The sequence below is a fragment of the Oncorhynchus keta genome, chromosome 35 (genome assembly GCF_023373465.1).
Source record: "Oncorhynchus keta strain PuntledgeMale-10-30-2019 chromosome 35, Oket_V2, whole genome shotgun sequence".
In the NCBI taxonomy this organism is placed as follows: Eukaryota; Metazoa; Chordata; class Actinopteri; order Salmoniformes; family Salmonidae; genus Oncorhynchus; species Oncorhynchus keta.
The window spans coordinates 37,673,354-37,698,260 of NC_068455.1; the positions used below are offsets into that span (position 1 = coordinate 37,673,354).

Below are 24,907 nucleotides of genomic sequence, written 5' to 3' on the forward strand. Positions count from 1 at the left end.
CTGTGCTGATCTCTGCCACATAAATAGATGGAAATCACCACACAATTCTACAAATGAAGAAACATATCCTATGTCTCGAAATATTCTGATAGTATCTACACATTTTTTAGAGTAAACTCAGCAAAAAAAGAAATGGCCCTTTATCAGGACCCTGTCTTTCTTAAATATTTCGTAAAAATCCAAATAACTTCACAGATCTTCATTGTAAAGGGTTTAATTAAACACTGTTTCCCATGCTTGTTCAATGAACCATAAACAATTAATGAACATGCACATGTGGAACGGTCGTTAAGATACTAACATCTTACAGACGGTAGGCAATTAAGGTCACAGTTATGAAAACTTAGGACACTAAAGAGGCCTTTCTACTGACTCTGAAAACACCAAAAGAAAGATGCCCAGGGTCCCTGCTCATCTGCGTGAACATGCCTTAGGCATGCTGCAAGGAGGGATGAGGACTGCAGATGTGGACAGGGCATTACATTGCAATGTCTGTACTGTGAAACCTTGCAATGTCTGTACTGTAGTGCCTAAGACAGCACTACAGGGAGACAGGACAGACAGCTGATCGTCATCGCAGTGGCAGACCACGTGTAACAACACCTGCACAGGATCGGTACATCCGAACATCACACCTGTGGGACAGGTACAGGATGGCAACAACAACTGCCCGAATTATACCAGGAACACACAATCCCTCCATCAGTGCTCAGACTGTCTGCAATAGGCTGGGAGAGGCTGGACTGAGGGCTTGTAGGCCTGTTGTAAGGCAGGTCCTCACCAGACATCACCGGCAACAACGTTGCCTATGGGCACAAACCCACCTTCGCTGGACCAGACAGGACTGGCAAAAAGTGCTCTTCGCTGACGAGTCTCGGTTTGGTCTCACCAGGGGTGATGGATGGATTTGGTTTATTGACGAAGGAATGAGCGTTACACCAAGGCCTGTACTCTTGAGCGGGATCAATTTGGAGGTGGAGGGTCCGTCATGGTCTGGGGACGTTGTGTCACAGCATCATCGGACTGAGCTTGTTGTCACTCTCCTTCTGTGGCCTCCAACTGCTCTTAAATGCTAGTAAAACTAAATGCATGCTCTTCAACCGATCACTGCCCGCACCCGCCCACCAGACTAGCATCACTACTCTGGACGGTTCTGACTTAGAATATTTGAACAACTATAAATACCTAGGTGTCTGGCTAGTAAACTCTCCTTCCAGACTCACATTAAGCATCTCCAATCCAAAGTTAAATCTAGAATTGGCTTCCTATTTTGCAACAAAGCCTCCTTCACTCATGCTTCCAAACATACCCTAGTAAAACTGACTACCCTACCAATCCTTGACTTCGGGGAAGTCATTTACAAAATAGCCTCCAACACTCTACTCAGCAAATTGGATGCAGTCTATCACAGTGCCATCCGTTTTGTCACCAAAGCCCCATATACTCCCCATATACTACCCACCACTGCGACCTGTATGCTCTCGTTGGCTGGTCCTAGCTACATATTAGTTGCCAAACCCACTGGCTACAGGTCATCTATAAGTCTTTGTCAAGTAAATCTCCGCCTTATCTCAGCTCACTGGTCACCATAGCAACACCCACCCGTAGCACCCGCTCCAGCAGGTATATTTCACTGGTCATCCCCAAAGTCAACACCCCCTTTGGCCGCCGTTCCTTCCAGTTCTCTGCTGCCAATGACTGGAACGAATTGCAAAAATCACTGAAGTTATAGACTCATATCTCCCTCACTAACTTTAAGCGTCAGCTGTCAGAGCAGCTTACCGATCGCTGCAGCTGTACATAGCCCATCTGTAAATAGCCCATCCAACCAACTACCTACCTCATCCCCATATTTGTTTTTGTTTTTCTGCTCTTTTGCACACCAGTATTTCTACTTGCACATCCTCATCGACACATATATCACTCCAGTGTAAATTGCTAAATTGTAATTACTTCGCTACTATTGGCCTATTTATTGCATTACCTCCTTACATCATTTTGCACACACTGTATACAGATGTTTCTATTGTACGTTTGTTTATCCCATGTGTAACTTTGCGCTGTTGTTTTTGTCGCACTGCTCTGCTTTATCTTGGCCAGGTCGCAGTTGTAAATGAGAACTTGTTCTCAACTGGCCCACCTGGTTAAATAAAGGTGAAAATAAAGAAAAGAACATGGTTGGCAGGAGTATTGCAGTTTTATAATAAGGAGACGTATACTTGGAAGAAAGAGGAGGAATGGAGGGAAAAAGAGAGGGAGAGGAGATCTAAGAGAGAGAGGGAAGAAGAGGGTGAGCTTGAGTCGGATAAAAATGGTGGATAAAAGGGAGATGGTTTGTTAAGACAGGAGGAGAAATGGAAGTGAATGAGGGTGAAGTATCGGAGACCTAGGTATGCACCAGGATCAGGAAAAAGAATAGTGGAGTAGGGTGGTGTTCATTTTATTTTAAATAATTGTGAAGTTAGTGAGTATAGTGTTAGATGCAATGGTATTTATTTAGTCCATTTTTATTTTTCAAGCAAAGTATAAGGGAGTACTCCAGCCTAGTAGGTGGCGGTAATGCAACAAATTCAATGCCAACCGCCGTTAAACCTCATAGAAGAAGAAGAAGAAGAAGAAGAAGAAGAAGTTGAAGAAGAAGAAGAAGAAGAAGAGAGGCACAATTAATGCGGAAGATAAGTTTGTGTGTGTCGACGCGGTGTGCGCCGTAGAGTGGGGTTCCCCAAAACACCAGTCAGCACATTGTACTGCCTGAAATATCTCTCTATGCCGGACAGTAGCCTAACCAGAAGAATACCTATTGCAGTATTGGAAAATACACTGAAAGTTGCACTCAAAAATAGTACTGTAATTGAGATAACCACGTTTGACGGAGTGCGGTAAAATTAAATTGTAGCGCCCTACAATTTTGGATTACACGGTGTCGGTTGTGCACACTCCCGCACGTTCATCAGTCGAATGCCGAAGGAGAGGGAGAAGAGGCGAAAGACCTCCAAGGAGGCAGGGCTGTCTGGCGCTGGGATTGGTGAAGGGTTTTGTAAAGAGCGCAGAACAAGCTGCAAAGCATCTGAGAATTGCGATGAACTGTGCCAGATGACAGAAGTTAAGTTGCCTGAGGTTAACGCCGTTCTAGCGCAATCTAGTATGATGGAGGTGCGCCGTGTACCACAGGTGACAATAACCCCAGATGGAGGCTGCTCGCAGGAGATGGAACAGGAGGACTGGGCTGATGTGGACGGTCCTCTGCGACGGAATATGTCAAACTCTTCTATCTCCTCAACAGGTTCCTCCATAGAGTCAGAGGATGACATTCTGAGTGACAACGAGAAAAAGAGCAAGGGAAATATCACATTAGAACATTTGTGTGAGCACACGGGAGAAGTGAGTACGGACTATTCTTTATTCAATTAAAGTCTTATTGTTATTGGGTCGTTCCACAAAAAGAGTGCCTTTGGGTCCCTTTTCATATTTTAATGGGATTGTGCACCAATATAGAATTTTAAAAGCCTGTTATAGTAAATGAATGAATTGCCCTTTAATAACGCTGGGTTGAGAAACTTTGTAACCTTTAATATAGACCACATGGAGAATTCAATAAATCAGCTTTTTTTAAAATGAAGTCTTGTGGCAACAACAAACAAGTGCCAAAAATCTGCATTTTCATTGCATTCCAGGCACCCTCTGTGACTTCTAGGAAGATTTTAACCCACAAATGTTTTCCAGGTTTTCACCGTCATGTAGTTAAGCTCAAGTTCTGACAGTTATTTCTGAAGATGATTTTTCATTTCATGTGATTAGTGATTCATTTACATATGTACCTCATTTTAAGGCCAACCCTGTTAAAGCTGCAATATTTACAATTTTGGAGCGACCTGACAAAATTCATTGACAGCAAGTCTAAGAAGCGGTAGCTCTGTTCTATGTGCGCATTTTCTATGGTTCCTGTTCTTAACGTTCATTTTTGCAGGCTATTACTTTTGTCAACCCTGTTACCCATAGATACAGGCTAGAAATGTTTAGTCTACTAGTATATCTCAGATCTGGCAGTCATTTTGATATTATGACTGAGAACTCTGTCCTGTCATAGGGCAAGATTGATTCTTCCCCTATGTACTGTACAGTACCAGTCCAAGGTTTGGACACACCTACTCATTCCAGGGATTTTCTTAATTGTTTACTATTTTCTACATTGTATAATAATAGTGAATACATCAAAACTATGAAATAACACACATGGAATCATGTAGAAATCAAAAAAGTGTTAAACTAATCCAAATATATATTTGAGATTCTTCAAAGTAGGCTCCCTTTGCCTTGATGACAGCTTTGCACACAAATATATTTCACAGTGGTTTAAATGGTAGAATGATTCTCTACACTATACTTGCTTGTTTTGTCACGTGAACTAGAATTTTAGCAACCAAGAAATGGCGGAGCGATTTCTGCATAGTTCATCTTTCATGGATGTGAGCTTTCTGATGAATTTTTCTAAACATCCTTTCCTTAATGTATTAATTCATCTGTTAGAAACCCTTTCATACACAAGACCATTAAGCAACATACAGTACATGTGATACTGGTATAATCAGTTGTTTTTGAGGGTCTTTATAATGTTTTCTCATTTATAGTGCAGTAACGATGAATCGTTGAGTGAAAAACAGGACATTTTTGTATCTAATCAACAGCCAAGTGATCAGTTAGCGCTGATCACTTGGGTAATTACAGACACTCTTCGAATGGTTTATTTAGTCTTGATTGGGATCATGTCAGATAGGCCTATAGTTAGCCATCTTAAAGGTCATTTCCTCTCTTTCGGTGCACTTCTGTGAGACAACACAGAAGTGGAAAGGATTTAGTTTACCCCCCAATCTTAATTGAGTTAACTTCCTTCACGTCTGATGGACCCTGGTCTGAAGCAGCCATTTTGTTTTAGCCACGTCTTATAGCACATAATACAGGCGCTGCTGTTTGCCTGGCCTACAGTATAATTTAGGAGGGCTGAGGATGGTGTTGTATTTGACTTCAACACACTTGATTGATGACTTGTTGTATAAAATAGTGGCACAGTTGTGTTTGTCAGGACAATACAGTAGTTTTAGATCCTCAAACTTAAAAGTAACCCTGAATACCTAATATGATGATCCAACAAAGTTTCCAAACAATGTCACTTGTGAATGTAAAAACATAATTCAATGTTTGACTTCTAAGGCCACTCTGTTTCTCTACACCACTGGGTGAAAATTCTGATCGAAGTGAATAATAATCTACTTGTCAGAAGCCATATTTGACTTTGTCTCTGACAAAGGAGATCTGTGCCTCTGTGTAACTCGTCAGAGCTCAGCCATCTCCATAGAAGGCTCTGAGCTGTCAGCTTCCTTTAAACACACTGCATACACATTGCCTGGCCCTGCAGGAAGGGATGGCTGGGCTGTGTACACTGCACAGTGGTTCACAGTGCTCTCCAACTGGGCCAGGTCAGTATGACAGGCCACTTGAAAGCTCTCATACTCAACCGTTTTATTGATCTTTCCAGTTATTGAAAACAAAAAAATGGTCATGGAAAAGGTTCCTCCCCGTTTATGAAAATAGAGATTTCATTACCTCGCTAACCTTTTTTAAATGGTAGATGAAGTCTCCAGTCAGCCCCCACACTTACATTACAAGACACCCCCATAGTCTTATGACTTATGTGCACATTTGAGCCACATTGACATTTAGTTATTGCCCTTTCAACACAGACAGAAAACGACTACTTTGTACACTAGGTTACCCATTCTGTGTTTTTCCAGTAGGGGAGAGTGAGGTAAGTAGATTTTTATTTTTTTTACCCTTTAGCATTACTCCGTCAAGGGAAATATAGTATTCTTTCTAACAAAGATATCTACATATATTTCAAGATGTTGTGTATCCCTGGAAATAATCAAAGGCCATGGAAAACATAGACAAGCTATCTAACACTTTTAACATAGGCCCTGTTGTTTGCTCATATACCAGCAATAATTCCTTGCATTACGCCTGGGAAGACAACACTTCAATTTGCTCAACTTGCCATTGGCTCAACTTACCCCAAGGCAAACATTTTGACAATATTAGCCCACACAGCTACAGTTGAAGTTAGAAGTTTACATACACTTAGGTTGGAGTCATTAAAACTAGTTTTCAAACACTCCACAAATTTCTTGTTAACGAACTATAGTTTTGGCAAGTCGGTTAGGACATCTACTTTTTGCATGACTTTGTGCTTTTCGAACAATTGTTTACAGACAGATTATTTAACTTATAATTCACTGTATCATAATTCCATTGGGTCAGAAGTTTACATACACTAAGTTAACTGTGCCTGTAACCAGCTTGGAAAATTTCAGAAAATGATGTCATGGCTTTAGAAGCTTCTGATAGGCTAATTGACATACTTTGACTCAACTGGAGGTGTACCTGTGGATGTATTTCAAGGCCTGCCTTCAAACCCAGTGCCTCTTTGCTTGACATCATGGGAAACTCAAAAGAAATCAGCCAAGAACTCCACAAGTGTGGTTCATCCTTGGGAGCAATTTCCAAACGTCTGAAGGTACAATGTTCACCTGTACAAACAATAGTACGCAAGTATAAACACCATGGGACCACGCAGCCATCATACCCCTCAGGAAGGAGACTCGTTCTGTCTCCTAGAGATGAACGTACTTTGGTGCGAAAAGTGCAAATCAATCCCAGAACAACGGCAAAGGACCTTGTGAAGATGCTGGAGGAAACACGTACAAAAGTATCTATATCCACAGTAAAACAAATCCTATATTGACATAACCTGTAAGGCTGCTCAGCAAGAAAGAAGCCACTGCTCCAAAACCACTATAAAAAAGCCAGACTACAGTTCGCAACTGCACATGGGGACAAACATCATACTTTTTGGAGAAATGTCCTCTGGTCTGATGAAACAAAAACCGAACTGTTTGGCCATAATGACCATCGTTATGTTTGGAGGAAAAAGGGGGAGGCTAGTAAGCCGAAGAACACCATCCCAACTGTGAAGCATGTGGGTTGTAGCATTATGTTGTGGGGTTGCTTTGCTGCAGGAGGGACTGGTGCACTTCATAAAATAGATGGCATCATGAGGTAGGAAAATTGTGCATATATTGAAGCCACATCTCAATAACATTAGTCAGGAGGTTAAAGCTTGGTTGCAAATGGGTCTTCCAAATGGACAATGACCCCAAGCACACTTCCAAAGCAAAAGGGCTTAACGACAATAAAGTCAAGGTATTGGAGTGTCCATCACAAGCCCTGCCCTCAATTTTGCAGAACATTTGTGTGCAGAACTGAAAAAGCGTGTGCGAGCAAGGAGGCCGACAAACCTGACTCAGTTACACCAGCTCTGTCAGGAGGAATGGGCCAAAATTCACCCAACTTATAGTGGGAAACTTGTGGAAGGCTACCCAAAACGTTTGACCCAAATTAAACAATTTAAAGGCAATGCTACCAAATACTAATTGAGTGTATGTAAACTTCTGATCCACTGGGAATGTGATGAAAGAAATAAAAGCTGAAATATATCCTTCACTCTACTATTATTCTGACATTTCACATTCTTATATAAAGTGGTCATCCTAACTGACTTAAGATGGGGAATTCTTACAAGGATTAAATTGCAGGAATTGTGATAAACCAAGTTTAAATGTATTTGGCTAAGGTGTATGTGAACTTCTGACTTCAACTGTATAATTATGCTTGTCATGCTAGGTTTAGGACCTCATTTTGAACCTTATTGAGACCCCCACTGATGTATAGAACATTCTTAAGATGATCTTCTTTGGTTTAGATGGAGCTTTCATGATGCTTCTAACACAATACATTTATTTGACTTGGTGACAATCTTTAAAAAATTACCTAACTTGCTTACCACTTTTTCAATGTGGTTTCTTCCTTCACAGACTCCATGAAATTATGACGTCTTCCTAAATATTTGGTCAAATTATTAATTTTGTGTTTGGTTTACCCCTTTGGCTGAACTTACCCCACCCTCCCCTATGACAATTACTTGTAGTGAAAACGAGGAATGAACATTGTCATCACATCAATTGGCGCTACCAATTTGTAAAAAAAAAATACATAAAAAAAATGGCATGTTAATGATTGCTCATATTCAAATCTGCCAGGTTGAGAAACTGTTGCAAGGAAAATGAACAGCTTGAGTGAATCATTCAGTATTGTCACTCCCTTGTTCCAGTTCTTGTTTGCTGTTGTGTCATTTTATAATTGGTCAAGTCAAAGTGTAGTGGGCTTTATTTGCAGCTGATCCCAGGAGCATTATTTTCTATCAGTCTGACAACCACACTAGGCACGGCTTTACATAGAGACGTATCCCAGAAGTCAACAGGAATGTATTAATAAAAGGTTAAAGAAGCAACAATGTTCACAAACAGGAATTGATTGTAGTTTGTGTGAGAGCGTGCCCCATACGGTGCATACGCTCTACCATGGAAATGTTGCAATCTTTTTTAAATGCCTACTACAATGTTGAAATTCAGACTAGCTTTTACATTACATCTATAGAATTGTGTGTAGCCACAAATGAAAGGACTGTGTTCATATCTCCTTGTCTTGACAGATGACATGGCTTTATTAAATACATGTTCATTTAATATGTCACTGTACACTGTTGGCAATGATGTGTTTGCGAGAGAGTTGAAGGCCTGTGTGGACATATGACACCCACATAGCTGGCTAAACCAACAAAGGGCATTTTAATATGCCACATAAACAACACCAGCAAGTGTCACTTGACATTTCAGAGTGCCTGTCTGTGAGTTCTGTTATTTGATTCCAGTGTATACAATCAATAGAATGAGTTAGTGTTCTTTCACTGCAGCCAATGACTAGGGCTTCACTTCCTTTTACTGCAATCTCAGCATACTGCATTGTGACCTCCGACCTCTGTTTCATTGCTTACCCTGAATTGTCAGTGTCACTGGACTTACAGTGCATTTGGAAAGTATTCAGACCCCTTGACTTTTTCCACGTTTTGTTACAGTGCAGCCTTACTCTAAAATTGATTAAATTGTTGTTTCCCCCCTCAATCTACAGACAATACCGCATGATGACAAAAAAAAGTTTAGATTTTCTAAAGAAAAAAAAAGGAAATATCATATTTACATAAGTATTCAGTACTTTGTTGAAGCACCAAGTACAGCCTTGAGTCTTCTTGGGTATGATGCTACAAGCTTAGCACACCTGTATTTGGGGATTTTCTCCCACACTTCTCTGCAGATCCTCTCGAGCTCTGTCAGTTTGGATGGGGAGCGTTGCTGCTCAGCTATTTTCAGGTGTCTCCAGAACCCTCCAGAGGGTTCAAGTCCGGGCTCAGGCTGGGCCACTCAAGGACATTCAGAGACTTGTCCCGAAGCCACTCCTGCATTGTCTTGGCTGTGTGCTTAGGGTTGTTGTCCTATTGGAAGGTGAACCTTCACCCCAGTCTGAGGTCCTGAGTGCTCTGGAGTAGGTTTTCATCAAGGATCTCGCTGTACTTTGCTCCGTTTACCTTTCCCTCGATCCTGACTAGTCTCCAAGTCCTTGCTGCTGAAAAAACATCCTCACAGCATGATGCTGCAACCACCATGCTTCACCGTAGGGATGGTGCTAGGTTTCCTCCAGACGTGACGCTTGGCATTCAGGCCAAAGAGTTTCATCAGACCCCAATATTATTTTTCTTCTTACGGTCAGTCTTTAGGTGCCTTTTGTCAAACTCCAAGTGGGCTGTCATGTGCCTTCTACTGAGGAGTGGCTTCCGTCTGGCCACTATATCATAAAGGCCTGTTTGGTGGAGTGCTGTAGAGATGTTTGTCCTTTTGGAAGTTTCTCCCATCTCCACAGAGGAACTCTGGAGCTCTGTCAGAGTGACCATTGGGTTCTTGGTCATCTTCCTGGTCAGCTCTAGGAATATTCTTGGTGCTTCCAAACTTCTTCCATTTAAGAATGATTATGGCCACTGTGTTCTTGGGGATCTTCAATGACATTTTTTGATACCCTTCCCCACATCTGTACCTCGACACAATCCTGTCTCTACGGACAATTCCTTTGACCTCATGGCTTGGTTTTTGCTCTGACATGCACTGTCAACTATGGGACCTTTATATAGACAGGTGTGTGCCTTTCCAAATCATGTCCAATCAATTTAATTTACCACGAGGGGACTCCAATTTAAGTTATAGAAGCATCTCGAGGATGATCAATGGAAACAGGATGCATCTGAGCTCAATTTGGAGTCTCATAGCAAAGGTCCTCTAGGGGCATTATTTCATTTTTGGATAAAAAGACGTGCCCATTTTAAGCGCAATATTTTGTCACGAAAAGATGCTCGACTATGCTTGGAATTGATAGTTTTGGAAAGAAGACACTCTTACGTTTCCAGAACTGCAAAGATTTTCACTGTGAGTGCCTTATAACAAAAGCTTCAGGCAAAACCAAGATGTTTCAGCGACCAGGAAATTAACAGGATTTCTGAAGGTACGTTTTCCATGATCGCCTTATATGGCTGTGAATGCGACAGGAATGAACGGACACTTTCTAGCGTTTCCCCAAGGTGTCTGCAGCATTGTGACGTATTTGTAGGCATATCATTGGAAGATTGACCATAAGAGACTACAATTGCCAAGTGTCCCGCACGGTGTCTGCCTGGAAATTGGTGCGCAAAAGTCAGCTACCAGTATTTTTCCATCCGAATCAGAGAACAAAGAAGGCTTCTAGGACTGCCATTTCAATGAAGAGATATATGACAAAACACCTTGAGGATTGATTCAAACAACGTTTTCCATGTTTCAGTCGATATTATGGAGTTAATTCGGAAAAAAGTTTGACGTGTAGGTGACTGAATTTTCGGTTAGTTTCGGTAGCCAAATGCATAGTAACAAAACGGAACGATGTGTCCTACACAAGAATCTTTCAGGAAAAACTGGACATCTGCTATGTAACAGAGTCTCCTCATTGAAACATCTGAAGTTCTTCAAAGGTAAATTATTTTATTTGATCCCTTTGCTGGTTTTTGTGAATATGTTGCGTGCTAAATGCTAACGCTAAATGCTAAGCTAGCTATCACCACTCTTACACAAATTATTGATTTTCTCTGGTTCTAAAGCATATTTTGAAAATCTGAGACGACAGGATTGTTAAGAAAATGATAAGCTTGAGAGCAGGCATATTTATTTAATTTCATTTGCGATTTTTAGAAATTGCTAACGTTGCGTTATGGTAATGAGCTTGAGGCTGTAGTAACGCGACCACATGCGGGATGGGGCGGACTATGAGGTTATAGAAGCATCTCAAGGATGATCAATGGAAACAGGATGCATCTGAGCTCAATTTGGAGTCTCATAGCAAAGGGTATGTATTCTTATGTAAATAAGAATACATTTTTAATATATTTGCAAACATTTCTAAACTCATTTTTGCTTTGTCATTATGTGGTATTTTGTGTAAATTGAGGGGGGAAATGATTTAATCCTGTTTAGAATAAGGCTGTAATGTAACAAAGTGGAAAAAGTCAAGGCGTCTGAACACTTTCCGAATGCACTGTATCTCAGTACTTAAAGAAAATATATGGTTTTACTTTTATTTATTCAGGGGATCCCTGAAACTAGAGGAGGATTTACCTAAATTGGTCGAGACCAGAGGGACATTTGAGTTAACCATCCCTGCGAATGGGTTTGGTAGCTCATTCTTTTGTACTTTAGTAGCACAGTTAGGTAAGTTGGAAGCTTGTGTAGTCGAGCTTTGTAAACAATCTGCTTCCTGCTACTTAGGGAGAGGCAATATCTATTTCTGAAAAATAAGCTAACTTTAAATATTTTTAACTAGCATATATATATATATATATATTTTTTTTTAAAACATTACATTTTTGTCAATCCAAATGCCCAGATATTTATAGGTGGTGACCCGATCAAAGGGAGAACCATCGAATGAATAAATATGTAGTCCAGCCCCCAAAAATATGTAGTCCAGCCCCCATAAATATATAGTCCAGCCCCCAAAATTTTACGAGAATAAGAGAACAACATATATTTAATCTTGCCCGCATTAAGTATACGTTTTAAACCTACCGGAGCATTCTGTAAGGCAACCAGGCCAGATTGTAGCTCTTACACAGCCTGGTTGTCAGTTTGGGCAATGCCATAGATACGTGTCTGCATAGAGCTGAACATTATAAAAACATGTATCTCGAAAACTAGACTGAACACCATTTAGAAATCACACACTGTGTCTTGTCTGACAGATAATTCTCAAACCACACGCAAGAAGCCTGATCCAGGCCTATGTCATTCAACCTTTTGGTATGAGAATGGGATGGTCAACAGTGTTCGGTCTATAAAGAAGGCAGCATAATGATTTTTATAATCGAAGCAATTTAACACATCAGCTGAAACCGGATTGGTGTGGAAATGTTTCCTTTTTTAGAGTGTAATAAAAGAATGTCTCACCTCTGTGTCATCAAGCCAGTGCTAAGACTGTGTATCAGTTCTGCTGTGAACATGCTGTGTGACTCACTCAACGTCTCATCACAGATAGAGAACCAAAGTTGTCACGTCTCTGCCTGAGTCATCCACATCTCATTGAACAAGATCTCCATGACTGTCTTAATGCAAATCACATGGAAACAGAAAGCCAGTCAGGTGTGACCATACACAACAGCTGGTAGTGAAATGTGTAAGTTCCACAGAAATGACAATGTATAGCAAAGAAACTAATATGTTTGCAGATGAGGCCAAGGTTAGTGTTTCAAGTAATGGGTTAGGGGTAATGGCTAGGTTTTTATTTATTTAGCTAGGCAAGTCGGTTAAGAACAAATTCTTATTTACAATGATGGCCTACCAAAAGGCCTCCTGCGGGGACGGGGGCTGGGGATTCAAAATAAAAATGTGGGATAAAACACACACACACATTACAACAAGAGACAACACTACATAAAAGCGAGACCAAAGACAACACAGCATGGCAGCAGCACAACATGACAACACGGTAGCTGCACCAACATGGTACAAACATTTTTGGACACTGACAACAGCACAAAAAGGCAGAAAGGGAGAGACCACAATGCATCACGTGAAGGATTAAGGTTTAGGGTTGAGCAAGAATGGGGCCATGAAGCTAGGGTTAGAATTCAAGTTGAGCCGCGATAAGGATACGAAGCTACGGTTAGTGACTTAGATACATTGAAGCAAATAACCAAAGTCACAGTGGCCAAGTGATTATGACAGCTGTCCGTCGTATTTGAGTCAAATCATGATCATTATCGTTATACAACTTAATCGACGTCCACCCGACTGGTGAGCGCTGGCTTGAGGAGGACAGTGACTCTGCCTGGTTGATAATGAACCAGATACTCCAACGAGGTAAAGCTGACTGTTACTGTGCTTGGTCTTCTTTCCTCAGAGCATTCCCTGGTGGACGCTAAAGAATATCGTCGTCAACTGGCCTTTTCTTGGCTCCCAGAGAAGAAACCTGTCCTGGGTTCAACTAGCTGGACACAAAGGTAAAGCACAGTCATCATGGTCATGACCCCTCAGCGATCAGAGCAGCGTACCACGAACCAATCACTAATGATACATACTGTGCACATTCCACACAAAATAAAGCACACGACACAGACTACTGTATGCTATTAGTCACACACAACTGCAAATTCCATCTGAAACAATCTTTTTGACCCTAACCAGCTTCAAGACGGGTCACTCAGCTGAGACCACTCTCCTCTCTGTCACGGAGGCTCTCCGCACTACCAAAGCTGACTCTCTCCTCATCCTCCTAGATCTGTCCGTTGCCTTCAACACTATAAACCGTCAGATCCTCCTCTCCACCCTCTCAGGGCTGGGCATCTCAGGATCTCCACACTCTTGGTTTGCATCCTACCTGGCTGGCCGCTCCTACCAGGTGACGTGGAGAGGATCTCTGCACCATGTCCTCTCACTACTGGTGTCCCCCAGGGCTCTGTCCTATGCCCTCTTCTCTCTATACACCAAGTCACTTGGCTCCGTCACATCCTCACATGGTCTCTCCTATCACGGATGACACTCAATTACTTTTCTACTTCCCCCTTTTGACACCCAGGTGGCGACAGGCATCTCTGCATGCCAGGCAGACATCTCAGCTTGGATATTGGCCCACCACCTCAACCTCAACAAGAAGGCCTGCCCGCTCCAAGACCTCTCCATCACGGTTGACTAACTCTACGGTGTCTTCCTCCCAGAATGCAAATAACCTTGGTGTGATCCTGGGCAACACCCTGTTGTTCTTTGCAAACACCAAAGCAGTAACTCACTCCTGCAGGTTCATGCTCTACAACATCCGTAGAGTACGACCCTAGTACTTCACACAGGAAATGGCTCAGGTCCTAATCCAGGCACTTGTCAACTCCCATCTGGACTGCTGCAACTCTCTGTTGGCTGGGCTCCCTGCTTGTGCCATAAAACCCCTGCAACTTATCCAGATCTCCGCAGCCTGCCTGATGTTCTACCATGTCACCCCGTACCTCCGCACACCCCACTGGCTTCCAGTCGAAGCTCGCATCCATTACAAAATCAAGGTGCTTACCTACGGAGCAACAAAGGGAACTGTTCCTCTACCTAGCTCTACTCAAACCCTACACCCAACCCGAGCACTCCGTTCTGCCACCTCTGGTCTCTTGGACCTCACACCCTACAGAAGGTCCGCTCCTGCTCAGCCCAGTCCAAGCTCTTCTCTGTCCTGGCACTCAAATGGTGGAACGAGCTTCCACCTGAAGCTAGGACAGCAGAGTCTCTGCCCATCTTCTGACAACAACTAAAAACGTACTACCTCTTAAAAGTATCTTAAATACAGTGCCTTCACAAAATATTTATACTCCTTCACTTATTACACATTTGTTGTTACAGCATAAAATGGATGCAATGTATTGTTTCCACTCATCGACACACAATATCCCATAATGACAAAGTGAAAACGTGTTTTTAGAAATGTTTGCAAATGTATTAAAAATTAAATGCATAAGTATTCCCACCCCGGACTTAATCCATGTTAGAATCAGCTTTGGTAGTGATTAAAGCTGTAAGTCTTTCTGGGTAAATCTCTGAGCTTTGCACACCTGCATTGTACAATATTTGCACATGATTCTATTTCAAATTCTTCAAGCTCTGTCAAGTTGGTTGTTTATCATTGCTAGACAGCCATTTAAGTCTTACCATAGTTTTGACTTAAATCGACTTGAAAATAAAGCCACTCAGGAACATTCAATGTTGTCTTCGTAAGCAACTCCAGTCTATATTTGGCCTTGTGTTTTAGGTTATTGTCCTGCTGAAAGGTGAAATTGTCTCCTAGTGTCTGGTGGAAAGCAGACTGAACCAGGTTTTCCTCTAGGTGCTTAGCTCTCTTTTGTTTCTTTCTATCCTAAAACAACTCCGTAGGCCTTGCCGATGACGAGCATACCCATAACTTTATGCAGCCACCTCCGTGCTTGAAAATATGATGAGTGGTGTACTCAGTGATATGTTTGGGGCAAATCCAACACAACACAACACTTTGTATTCAGGGCATGAAGTTAATTACTTTTACACATTTTTTTTGCAGTTTTACTTGAGTGCCTTATTGTTGAATATTTTTTATTCTTTACAGGCTCCCTTCTTTTCACTGTCATTTTAGGTTAGTATTGTGGACTAACTACAATGTTGATCCATCCTCAGTTTTCTCCTATCACAGCCATTAAATCTCTGTAACTTTAATCTCTGTAACTGTGTGATGTAATTTCAGGGCCTAAGTATTTTCTGTCTTCGTGCTAGACTGCCGCTTGTCCCTGGTACATGTTTCTCCTAACAGTGTTGACTTGTTAACTTCGATTTGTTAGTTCTTCATTGTTCTGTTTTTTTTGTCTACTTTTCAGCCTGTTTTTGTCCACTTGCCTTGCATGCTGGACTTTTACAACCTTGCTTTATTAGAGCTCGTTAGCTGTTAGTCTACCTCTGGAAAGGTTCTGCATGGTCAATCTGTGGTCTGTGCAGTGGCTGTACAGCATTTACTGCTGATACAGACGGTGCAGAAGTTGGCGCAAATGTACTTTCAGCGCTTCACAGAGCTGTTGTCAAATAAAATACAATTATATTGGTCACATACACATGGTTAGCAGATGTTATTGCGAGTGTAGCGACATGCTTGTGCCTCTAGTTCCGACAGTGCTGCAATATCTAACAATTCCACAACGACTACCTAATACACTGAGTTAGTGTTTTATACAGGACCTCCCGTCCCCACCCACCATCAACCAATCATTCCAATACGGAGTCCTCCACCATTGTTGCAAAATGTGAGAGGCACACAGCGATGTGGTACGGAACTTGATTTGGCCTTTGCGTGCCTCTGGCGGCTCTGCAATTGTCACACCCGCCATACAAAGCCTCCAACCATATTTTCGGATCAAGCATAAATTGGATTTGAGTCTGGACTGCGCTGCTGTGACTTCCACCTGCCAGGGTTCTTCCTCTGATCGCCGGCCTGCTGGTTCACTCCTGGCCTCCTATCAGATTGCCCTCTGACTCTCGCTGCCGGGTATGACTTCCGCCTCCCCCTGATTATTTGCCGGTAAGTTCTATGGCAGCGGTCACTGACGATAAAGGCTTACACTCCTTTTTTTGTGTGCAGGTTGCCCTGTTGTTGGTAGTTGCACTTGATTCAGAAGCCCTGCACAGGCAAAGTGTTCCCATTTTTTAACAATTTATTTTCTCTGAAAAGACAAACTCCGCCTACCAGGCAGTCCGGGAGACCTGTGGTTAAATTGAGTGTGCCTACTGCGCCGGCCAATTTGGATAGCTCAAATCACTTTGTCTACAGCTTCCCCGGCCACAAAGTTTGATGCGAGCCTACATGAGGTTTCGTAAGTTTTAAAATCATGACCAGAGAGACTCAAAGAACACATCAAAGAGCTGCTGTTTTTACGAGTGAGTTCATGTCTGCTTTTATTCAACACTATTATAAAACGGGCCTCTCCCTACTTCTCCCGCTGCAATGAATGAGTAGCCAAGTCTCTCGATAGCCCTGCATATGACTTATTATTAGCAGTTTGTTGTCTTTTTTTAATAATGAGGACTTTCTCTGGTCATAGGAACAGCATGAATTTGTGCTTGAGACAGATGAATTTTGCCATCAGGTGGAAGACCGTGTCCCCTCTTTCTGCTCAGTCTCACTGGAGGAAAGGAAGGAGAGAGCAGGGACGGTGAGAGGCGGAACCTCTGCTGCTCTCTCCTTCCATCTGCTGATCAAGACAACTGGGAACTCTGGCAAAAATGAGATCTGACTGGGAACAATAGTTTGAACGGTCATTCAACTCAGAATTCCAAGTTGGAAACTCTGGAGCTCTGACTTTCCGTCCTGAAGATCATTGACGTCACGATTTGACCCCCCGGGTCCCAGTTGTCATAAAAGCACCATTACCATTGGATGCAGGTACCATCAGTCTAGGAACAAAGCTAATAATTTCAATTTATGCTCAGCTGTTCCTTGCAAGTGCTACACCAATAGATCTAATTGTTATCAAATCTCGAGTTTTGAATTATAATATGGTCTGAGAAGAATATTGGCAAGCTAGGCCTACAGCCAATATGCTTTAGGTTTGGGCCTAGTGCACAAACCTCATTCCTACAGAACTGTTTTTATTAGGTTAATGTTACATTTTAAGTCCTGTTTAGAAAATATTATAAGCGGTAGAACTCTGCATGCTTTTTGACTGCAGAAGGGGTCTTGACTCCGAAAAGGTTGGTGACGACTTCGCTACGGCCTCTCCCCTGAAGCGCCTCTTTCCCTGGCTCTGGTAACCCAGCCTTGACTCTTTTGCCATTGTGTGGGCCCCAGTCGTCAATCTCATTGAGTAGGCCTCTGCTCTCTGCTTTTTCCTCTGCTAGCAAAGGTTTTGTTTTTAACTGTGGGTTATAGTGCTAGCTGGTTTAGATGTAGGCTAGTAGGGCTTTGGCTTGCTGCTTTGCCGACCATGGTGGTTTCCTTCCTCTACGGCAACTGAGTTAGGAAGGACGCCTGTATCTTTGTAGTGATTGCTGGGTGTAATTACACAAGGTGTAATTAATAACTTTTTCATGCTTAAAGAAATATTCAATCTCTGCATTTTTGTGGTCCTGTATGGCTCAGTTGATAGAGCATGGAGCTTGTGACGCCAGGATTGTGAGTTCAATTCCCGTGTATGCATGATTGTTATTCACTTTGGATAAAAGCGTCTGCTAAATGACATTTATTATAATAATAATGAATGATTAATTATTATATACAAAAAAATACCAATAGGTGCCCTTCTTTGCGAGGTATTGGAAAACCTCCCTGGTCTTTGGTTGAATCTGTTTGAAGTCCACTGCTCGACTGAGGGACTTTACAATTATCCGTATGTGTGTGTGGGGTACAGAGATGAGGTAGTCTTTCAAAAATCATGTTAAACACTATTATTGTGCACAGAGTGAGTCCATGCAACTTATAATGTGACTTGTTAAGCAAATCTTCACTCCTAAATTTATTTAGGCTTGCACTTTGACATTACGGGGGTATTGTTTGTAGATGGTGTCACTCTCATTTTTAATACATTTTTAAATTTAGGCTGTAACACAAAAATGTGGAAAAAGTCTAGGGGTGTGAATACGTTCAGAAGTCACTAAGTCATATGTCTTATTCCCCCCCCCCCCCAAAAAAAAATGTAAATATAAACTGTCAGTCATGAGTGGTTTGCCGTGGCATGTCAGTGTGTCTGTGCTGCTCTTTTCCAGGTAATTTCAAAGCTGGCAGCAAAGGCACCATTCTGAAGAAGTTCTCCGAGAATGAGAAGCTGTGCTTTGAGAGATTGCAGGGTGACATGCTCCAGGGCTTTGTGCCAGGATACCATGGGGTGGTGGAGAGGGATGGGGAGCCCTTCCTACATATGACTGATCTACTGGTCAACTTTGATGAACCCAGTGTTATGGACTGCAAGATGGGAGTGAGGTAAGGTAGCAGCAGTAGGTCTGTTCCATAATAATGTGCAGAATACTACATGTCTGGCCCTTTAGGAGGGTTGGGTGAAAGGAGGTATTAAGCAAAGTTGAGAAAATGGCAAACGAGTCACGGTTGGAGTAATATAATTTAGCAGTATCAGAGAGCATTTTCCATCTTACACTTCAGTGCTCCTGATAGCAGAACATACACACTGTAAACTTGTTTATTTTTCTCTTGATAAAAAAAAAATACTGTTTCTGTGAGGATTTCCTGCCACAGTTGGTGGGGGTGTCATGTCACACAGAGGCCCTCACGTTTCCTGTACATAGACAAAGAACCACGTACAAACGCACACACGGGGGGTTGCAGGCACAGGTTTCCCCTGGAGACTCCCTTCTGACAAACATACAATCCAATTCATTACCCAAGCTCTCTCACTGTCAGCTAACACACCCTGTCACACAGTTAAACTAACAATCAGGCTGTGTACCCTGGAGTCTCCTCCTGACTTCCTCCTTTTATACAGAGGAAGTTCCATTAGCAGAATGAAACTGACCTTCATAGATTGACTTTACTTCTCTTTTTGTCTACCAAGTAAATCAAATAAAATGTTATTTGTCACATACACATGGTTAGCAGATGTTAATGTGAGTGTAGCGAAATGCTTGTGCTTCTAGTTCCGACAATGCAGTAATAACAAACAAGTAATCCCAGTCCGTGACTGGGCTGGATTTCTTCTTGTAGTCCGTGATTGACTGTAGACCCTGCCACATGCCTCTTGTGTCTGAGCCGTTGAATTGAGATTCTACTTTGTCTCTGTACTGACGCTTAGCTTGTTTGATAGCCTTGCGGAGGGAATAGCTGCACTGTTTGTATTCGGTCATGTTACCAGACACCTTGCCCTGATTAAAAGCAGTGGTTCGCGCTTTCAGTTTCACGCGAATGCTGCCATCAATCCACGGTTTCTGGTTAGGGAATGTTTTAATCGTTGCTATGGGAACGACATCTTCAATGCACGTTCTAATGAACTCGCACACCGAATCAGCGTATTCGTCAATATTGTTATCTGACGCAATACGAAACATATCCTAGTCCACGTGATGGAATCAGTCTTGGAGTGTGGAGTCGGCTTGGTCGGACCAGCGTTGGACAGACCTCAGCGTGGGAGCCTCTTGTTTTAGTTTCTGTCTGTAGGCAGGGATCAACAAAATGGAGTCGTGGTCAGCTTTTCCGAAAGGGGGGCGGGGCAGGGCCTTATATACGTCGCGGAAGTTAGAGTAACAATGATCCAAGGTTTTACCACCCCTGGTTGCGCAATCGATATGCTGATAAAATTTAGGGAGTCTTGTTTTCAGATTAGCCTTGTTAAAATCCCCAGCTACAATGAATGCAGCCTCCGGATAAATGGTTTCCAGTTTGCAAAGAGTTAAATAAATTTCCTTCAGAGCCATCGATGTGTCTGCTTGGGGGGGATATATACGGCTGTGATTATAATCGAAGAGAATTCTCTTGGTAGATAATGCGGTCTACATTTGATTGTGAGGAATTCTAAATCAGGTGAATAGAAGGATTTGAGTTCCTGTATGTTTCTTACATCACACCATGTCTCGTTAGTCATGAGGCATACGCCCCCGCCACTCAAAGATGTTTGTTTCTGTCGGCGCGATGCGTGGAGAAACCCGTTGGCTGCACCGCCCCGGATAGCGTCTCTCCAGTGAGCCATGTTTCCGTGAAGCAGAGAACGTTAGTCTCTGATGTCCCTCTGGAATGCTACCCTTGCTCGTATTTCATCAACCTTGTTGTCAAGAGACTGGACATTGGCAAGAAGAATGCTAGGGAGTGGTGCATGGTGTGCCCGTCTCCGGAGTCTGACCAGAAGACCGCCTCGTTTCCCTCTTTTTCGGAGTCGTTTTTTTGGGTCGCTGCAGGGAATCCATTCCATTGTCCTGTTTGTAAGGCAGAACACAGGATCCGCGTCGCGAAAAACATATTCTTGGTCGTACTGATGGTGAGTTGACGCTGATCTTATATTCAGTAGTTCTTCTCGACTGTATGTAATGAAACCTAAGATGACCTGGGGTACTAATGTAAGAAATAACACGTAAAAAAAAAAACTACATAGTTTCCTAGGAACGCGAAGCGAGGCGGCCATCTCTGTCGGCTCCGGAAGTCGTAGTACTTTGCATGCTGTTGTCTAGTGCCACCACACCAACTCCACTCTCATCATACACTGAGTGTCATACGCCACTCAGTGTGTCTCGTTCTGTTTTTTTCCTCTCAGGACGTATCTGGAGGAGGAGCTGGTGCGAGCGCGGGAGCGGCCTAAGCTCCGTAGGGATCTGTATGACAAGATGCTGGAGGTGGACAGTGAGGCCCCCAGCCCACAGGAGCACCTCCAGAGGGCCGTCACCAAACCCTGCTACATGCAGTGGAGGGAGACCCTCAGCTCCACACACACCCTGGGGTTCCGCATCGAGGGCATCAAGGCAAGTACCAGTGTGTCAACATAAAAGAAGGAATTTGGTCACTTTTCACTCAAAACGCCACCATAGAGATCCTTTCCCATTTAAACCAGAAAAGGTTTTCATTGCGCCCCCCCCCCCCGTCCCCATTAACCAATTTTTAATGGTTAATGATGCTCATTAGTTTTTTTATTTGTAGTTCACTACATACTCAATTTAGTCATGTTGTCTGTTCCTTCTCACAGAAAGCTGACGGTACATGTCATACGGATTTCAAGAAGACCCGGTCTAAGGCGGATGTCACACAGGTCTTCAGGGACTTTTCCGGAGGCAATACAAACATCGTAGTAGGTTGACGGCAACGAGTCCTACCTGTTATGGTGTTACAGCCGCATTCATTTGCATGTTCTGCTGATTCATAGACAAATGGAGACATACCTTGTCTCATGTAAAGGCCATACTTGAACAGTCAAACAAATTGGTTTACCTGTCTCGTGTAAGATCACATGAAAAGTAATACACACATTGGTAAATATTTGGATAGGATGAGAAACCCACATGGCAATATGCACTATATCCTGTTGGAACGACAGATGGCAAATGGAATTGAGCTACCTGTACACATAACCTCTTAATTTAATGGCTTTATCAAGGGAGGCTCCCAAGTCTCAACTCTACAGCCAGAATTATCACATTGCCCCCTATTCTCTCCCTCTCATACAGAATTCATACCTCAGCAAACTAGCAAAAATTCAACAAGCCCTGAAGTCATCTGAATTCTTCAAGAGACATGAGGTGAATAGAGGAGCTTTAGTTCATCAGCACATGTTTTCTATTGAAATTTGTTCATCACATTTTACAGTCGTGGCCAAAAGTTGAGACTGACACAAATATTAATTTTCAAAGTCTGCTGCCTCAGTTTGTATGATGTTAATCTGCATATACCCCATAATGTTATGAAGAGTGATCAGATGAATTGCAATGAATTGCAAAGTCCCTCTTTGCCATGCAAATTAACTGAATCCCCCAAAAACATTTCCACTGCATTTCAGCCCTGCCACAAAAGGACCAGCTGACATCATGTCAGTGATTCTCTAGTTAACACAGGTGTGAGTGTTGACAAGGACGAGGCTGGAGATCACTCTGTCATGATTGAGTTCGAATAACAGAATGGAAGCTTCAAAAGGAGGGTGGTGTATGGAATCATTGTTCTTCCTCTGTCAACCATAGTTACCTGCAAGAAGACACGTGCCGTCACCATTGCTTTGCACAAAAAGGGCTTCACAGGCAGGGATATTGCTGCCAGTAAGATTTCACCCTAAATCAACCATTTATCAGAATATCATGAAATTCAAGGAGAGTGGTTCAATTGTTGTGAAGAAGGCTTCAGGGCACCCAAGAAAGTCCAGCAAGCGCCAGGACCATCTCCTAAAGTTGATTCCGCAGCGGGATTGGGGCACCACCAGTACAGAGCTTGCTCAGGAATGGCAGCAGGCAGGTGTGAGTGCATCTGCACACACAGTGAGGCGAAGACTTTTTGAGGATGGCCTGGTGTCATGAAGGGCAGCAAAGAAGACACTTCTCTCCAGGAAAAACATCAGGGACAGACTGATATTCTGCAAAAGGTACAGGGATTGGAATGCTGAGGACTGGGGAAAAGTCATTTTCTCTGATGAATCCCCTTTCCGATTGTTTGGGGCATCCGGAAAAAAGCTTGTCCGGAGAAGACTACAAGGCGAGCGCTACCATCAGTCCTGTGTTATGCCAACAGTAAAGCATCCTGAGACCATTCATGTGTGGGGTTGCTTCTCAGCCAAGAGAGTGGACTCACTCACAATTTTGCCTAAGAACACAGCCATGAATTAAGAATGGTACCAACACATCCTCTGAGAGAAACTTCTCCCAACCATCCAGGAACAGTTTGGTGGTGAACAATGCCCTTTCCAGCATAATGGAGCACCTTGCCATAAGGCAAAAGTGATAACTAAGTGGCTCGAGGAACAAAACATCGATATTTTGGGTCCGTGGCCAGAACTCCACAGACCTTTATCCCATTGAGAACTTGTGGTCAATCATCAAGAGGCAGGTGGACAAACAAAACCCCACCAATTCTGACAAACTCCAAGCATTGATTATGCAAGAATAGGCTGCCATCATTCAGGATGTGGCCCAGAAGTTAATTGGCATCATGCCAGGGCAGATTGCAGAGGTCTTGAAAAAGAAGGGTCAACACTGCAAATATTGACTCTTTGCATCAACTTTTTGTAATTGTCAATAAAAGCCTTTGACACTTGTGAAATGCTTGTAATTATACTTCAGTATTCCATAGTAACATCTGACAAATCTCTAAAGACACTGAAGCAGCAAACTTTGTAGAAATTAATATTTGTGTCATTCTCAACTTTTGGCCACGACTGTATATATTAAACACATCGAAGAGCTTTTGTGAGGCACACCAGTGAACGATATCAATGATTATATTGTAATGAGTACTAGTCTTTTTCTCCAAGGTGATTGGGAGCTCCCTCCTCTTCATCCATGACCACACTGAGCGAGCTGAGGTTTGGCTCATTGACTTTGGTAAGACCACAGGGTTACCTGAAGGACAGACTCTGGACCACTGCATACCCTGGCAGGAGGGCAACCGAGAGGACGGATACATGTTGGGACTGGACAACCTGATGAGGACACTGGGCTCTTTGACCAATGAAGGCAATAGTGAAGGAACTAGTCAATTGACTAGTGAGTGAACTACTGAGTGCCTCTTAGCTATGGCCACCCATCATTCTAGCAGTTAGAGGACCCTGGGCGGTATTCTACAGTCTCTCAAGGGTCCTCTGTCACAAAGTATACCTACTGTATGAATCACACTTACAGCTTACCTACCTACTGTATTCAGCACAACGAATTGTATCGCTGAGTAAGTATTGTTGTAAGTAATACAGTATTGTTGAAGCTATTGCAGCATGGAGGTAAAAGGTTTTTTTTTTTTTTGCATATCTGTGCCTGTTGAACTAATGAATATACAGAAACTTGATATTGTAAAGCCTGTACATTCTAGAAAAAGGCATTACATTACTGCTTACATAAGGGACAGTATTGCATAGAAATCTAACACGCTCCATATTCCAAGGTATCATTAGATATGATTGAAGTATTTGATAATCAAGCATGTCTTTTTTTGGTTTCAAACGTTATCTAAGACATTGGGCATACTTTATTCTAATACAGTTACACACAGCAGTTTGTATTTAGGATCATATCATGGTGAAAGATGAATTTAAAACGAGTCTTTCTAGTATTGTATTTTGATAGTCCATGAGCCTAACCTCAGAAAAACGCTATTGCCTTGCGTGAATGGGTTAGCAATGGTTGTGTATTGGGATTTCATATGTTAAAGTAAACATCTGTAATGCTGTATTATAAAACACATTAAATAGTTATTTGTTTGGGGCAGAGAGATACAA

The 24,907-nt window shown here is 42.5% G+C and overlaps 1 protein-coding gene across 2 annotated transcripts; it reads left to right on the plus strand.

Annotated features, from left to right (window-relative positions):
* The first annotated feature begins 2,619 nt into the window (after positions 1-2,619).
* Positions 2,620-24,900, plus strand: LOC118369103 (inositol-trisphosphate 3-kinase A-like). Of its 2 annotated transcripts, none has more exons than XM_052496966.1 (7): positions 2,620-3,381; positions 13,420-13,519; positions 18,774-18,987; positions 21,260-21,468; positions 21,690-21,787; positions 22,164-22,235; positions 23,937-24,079. In XM_052496966.1, the coding sequence occupies exons 1-7, from the start codon at positions 2,959-2,961 to the stop codon at positions 23,952-23,954; spliced, it is 1,134 nt and encodes a 377-aa protein (XP_052352926.1). In that variant the 5' UTR covers positions 2,620-2,958; the 3' UTR covers positions 23,955-24,079. The 2 variants fall into 2 exon arrangements, with proteins under 2 accessions (XP_052352926.1, XP_052352925.1); XM_052496965.1 differs by having other exon boundaries at positions 2,622-3,381; positions 23,951-24,900.
* The last annotated feature ends 7 nt before the right edge of the window (positions 24,901-24,907 follow it).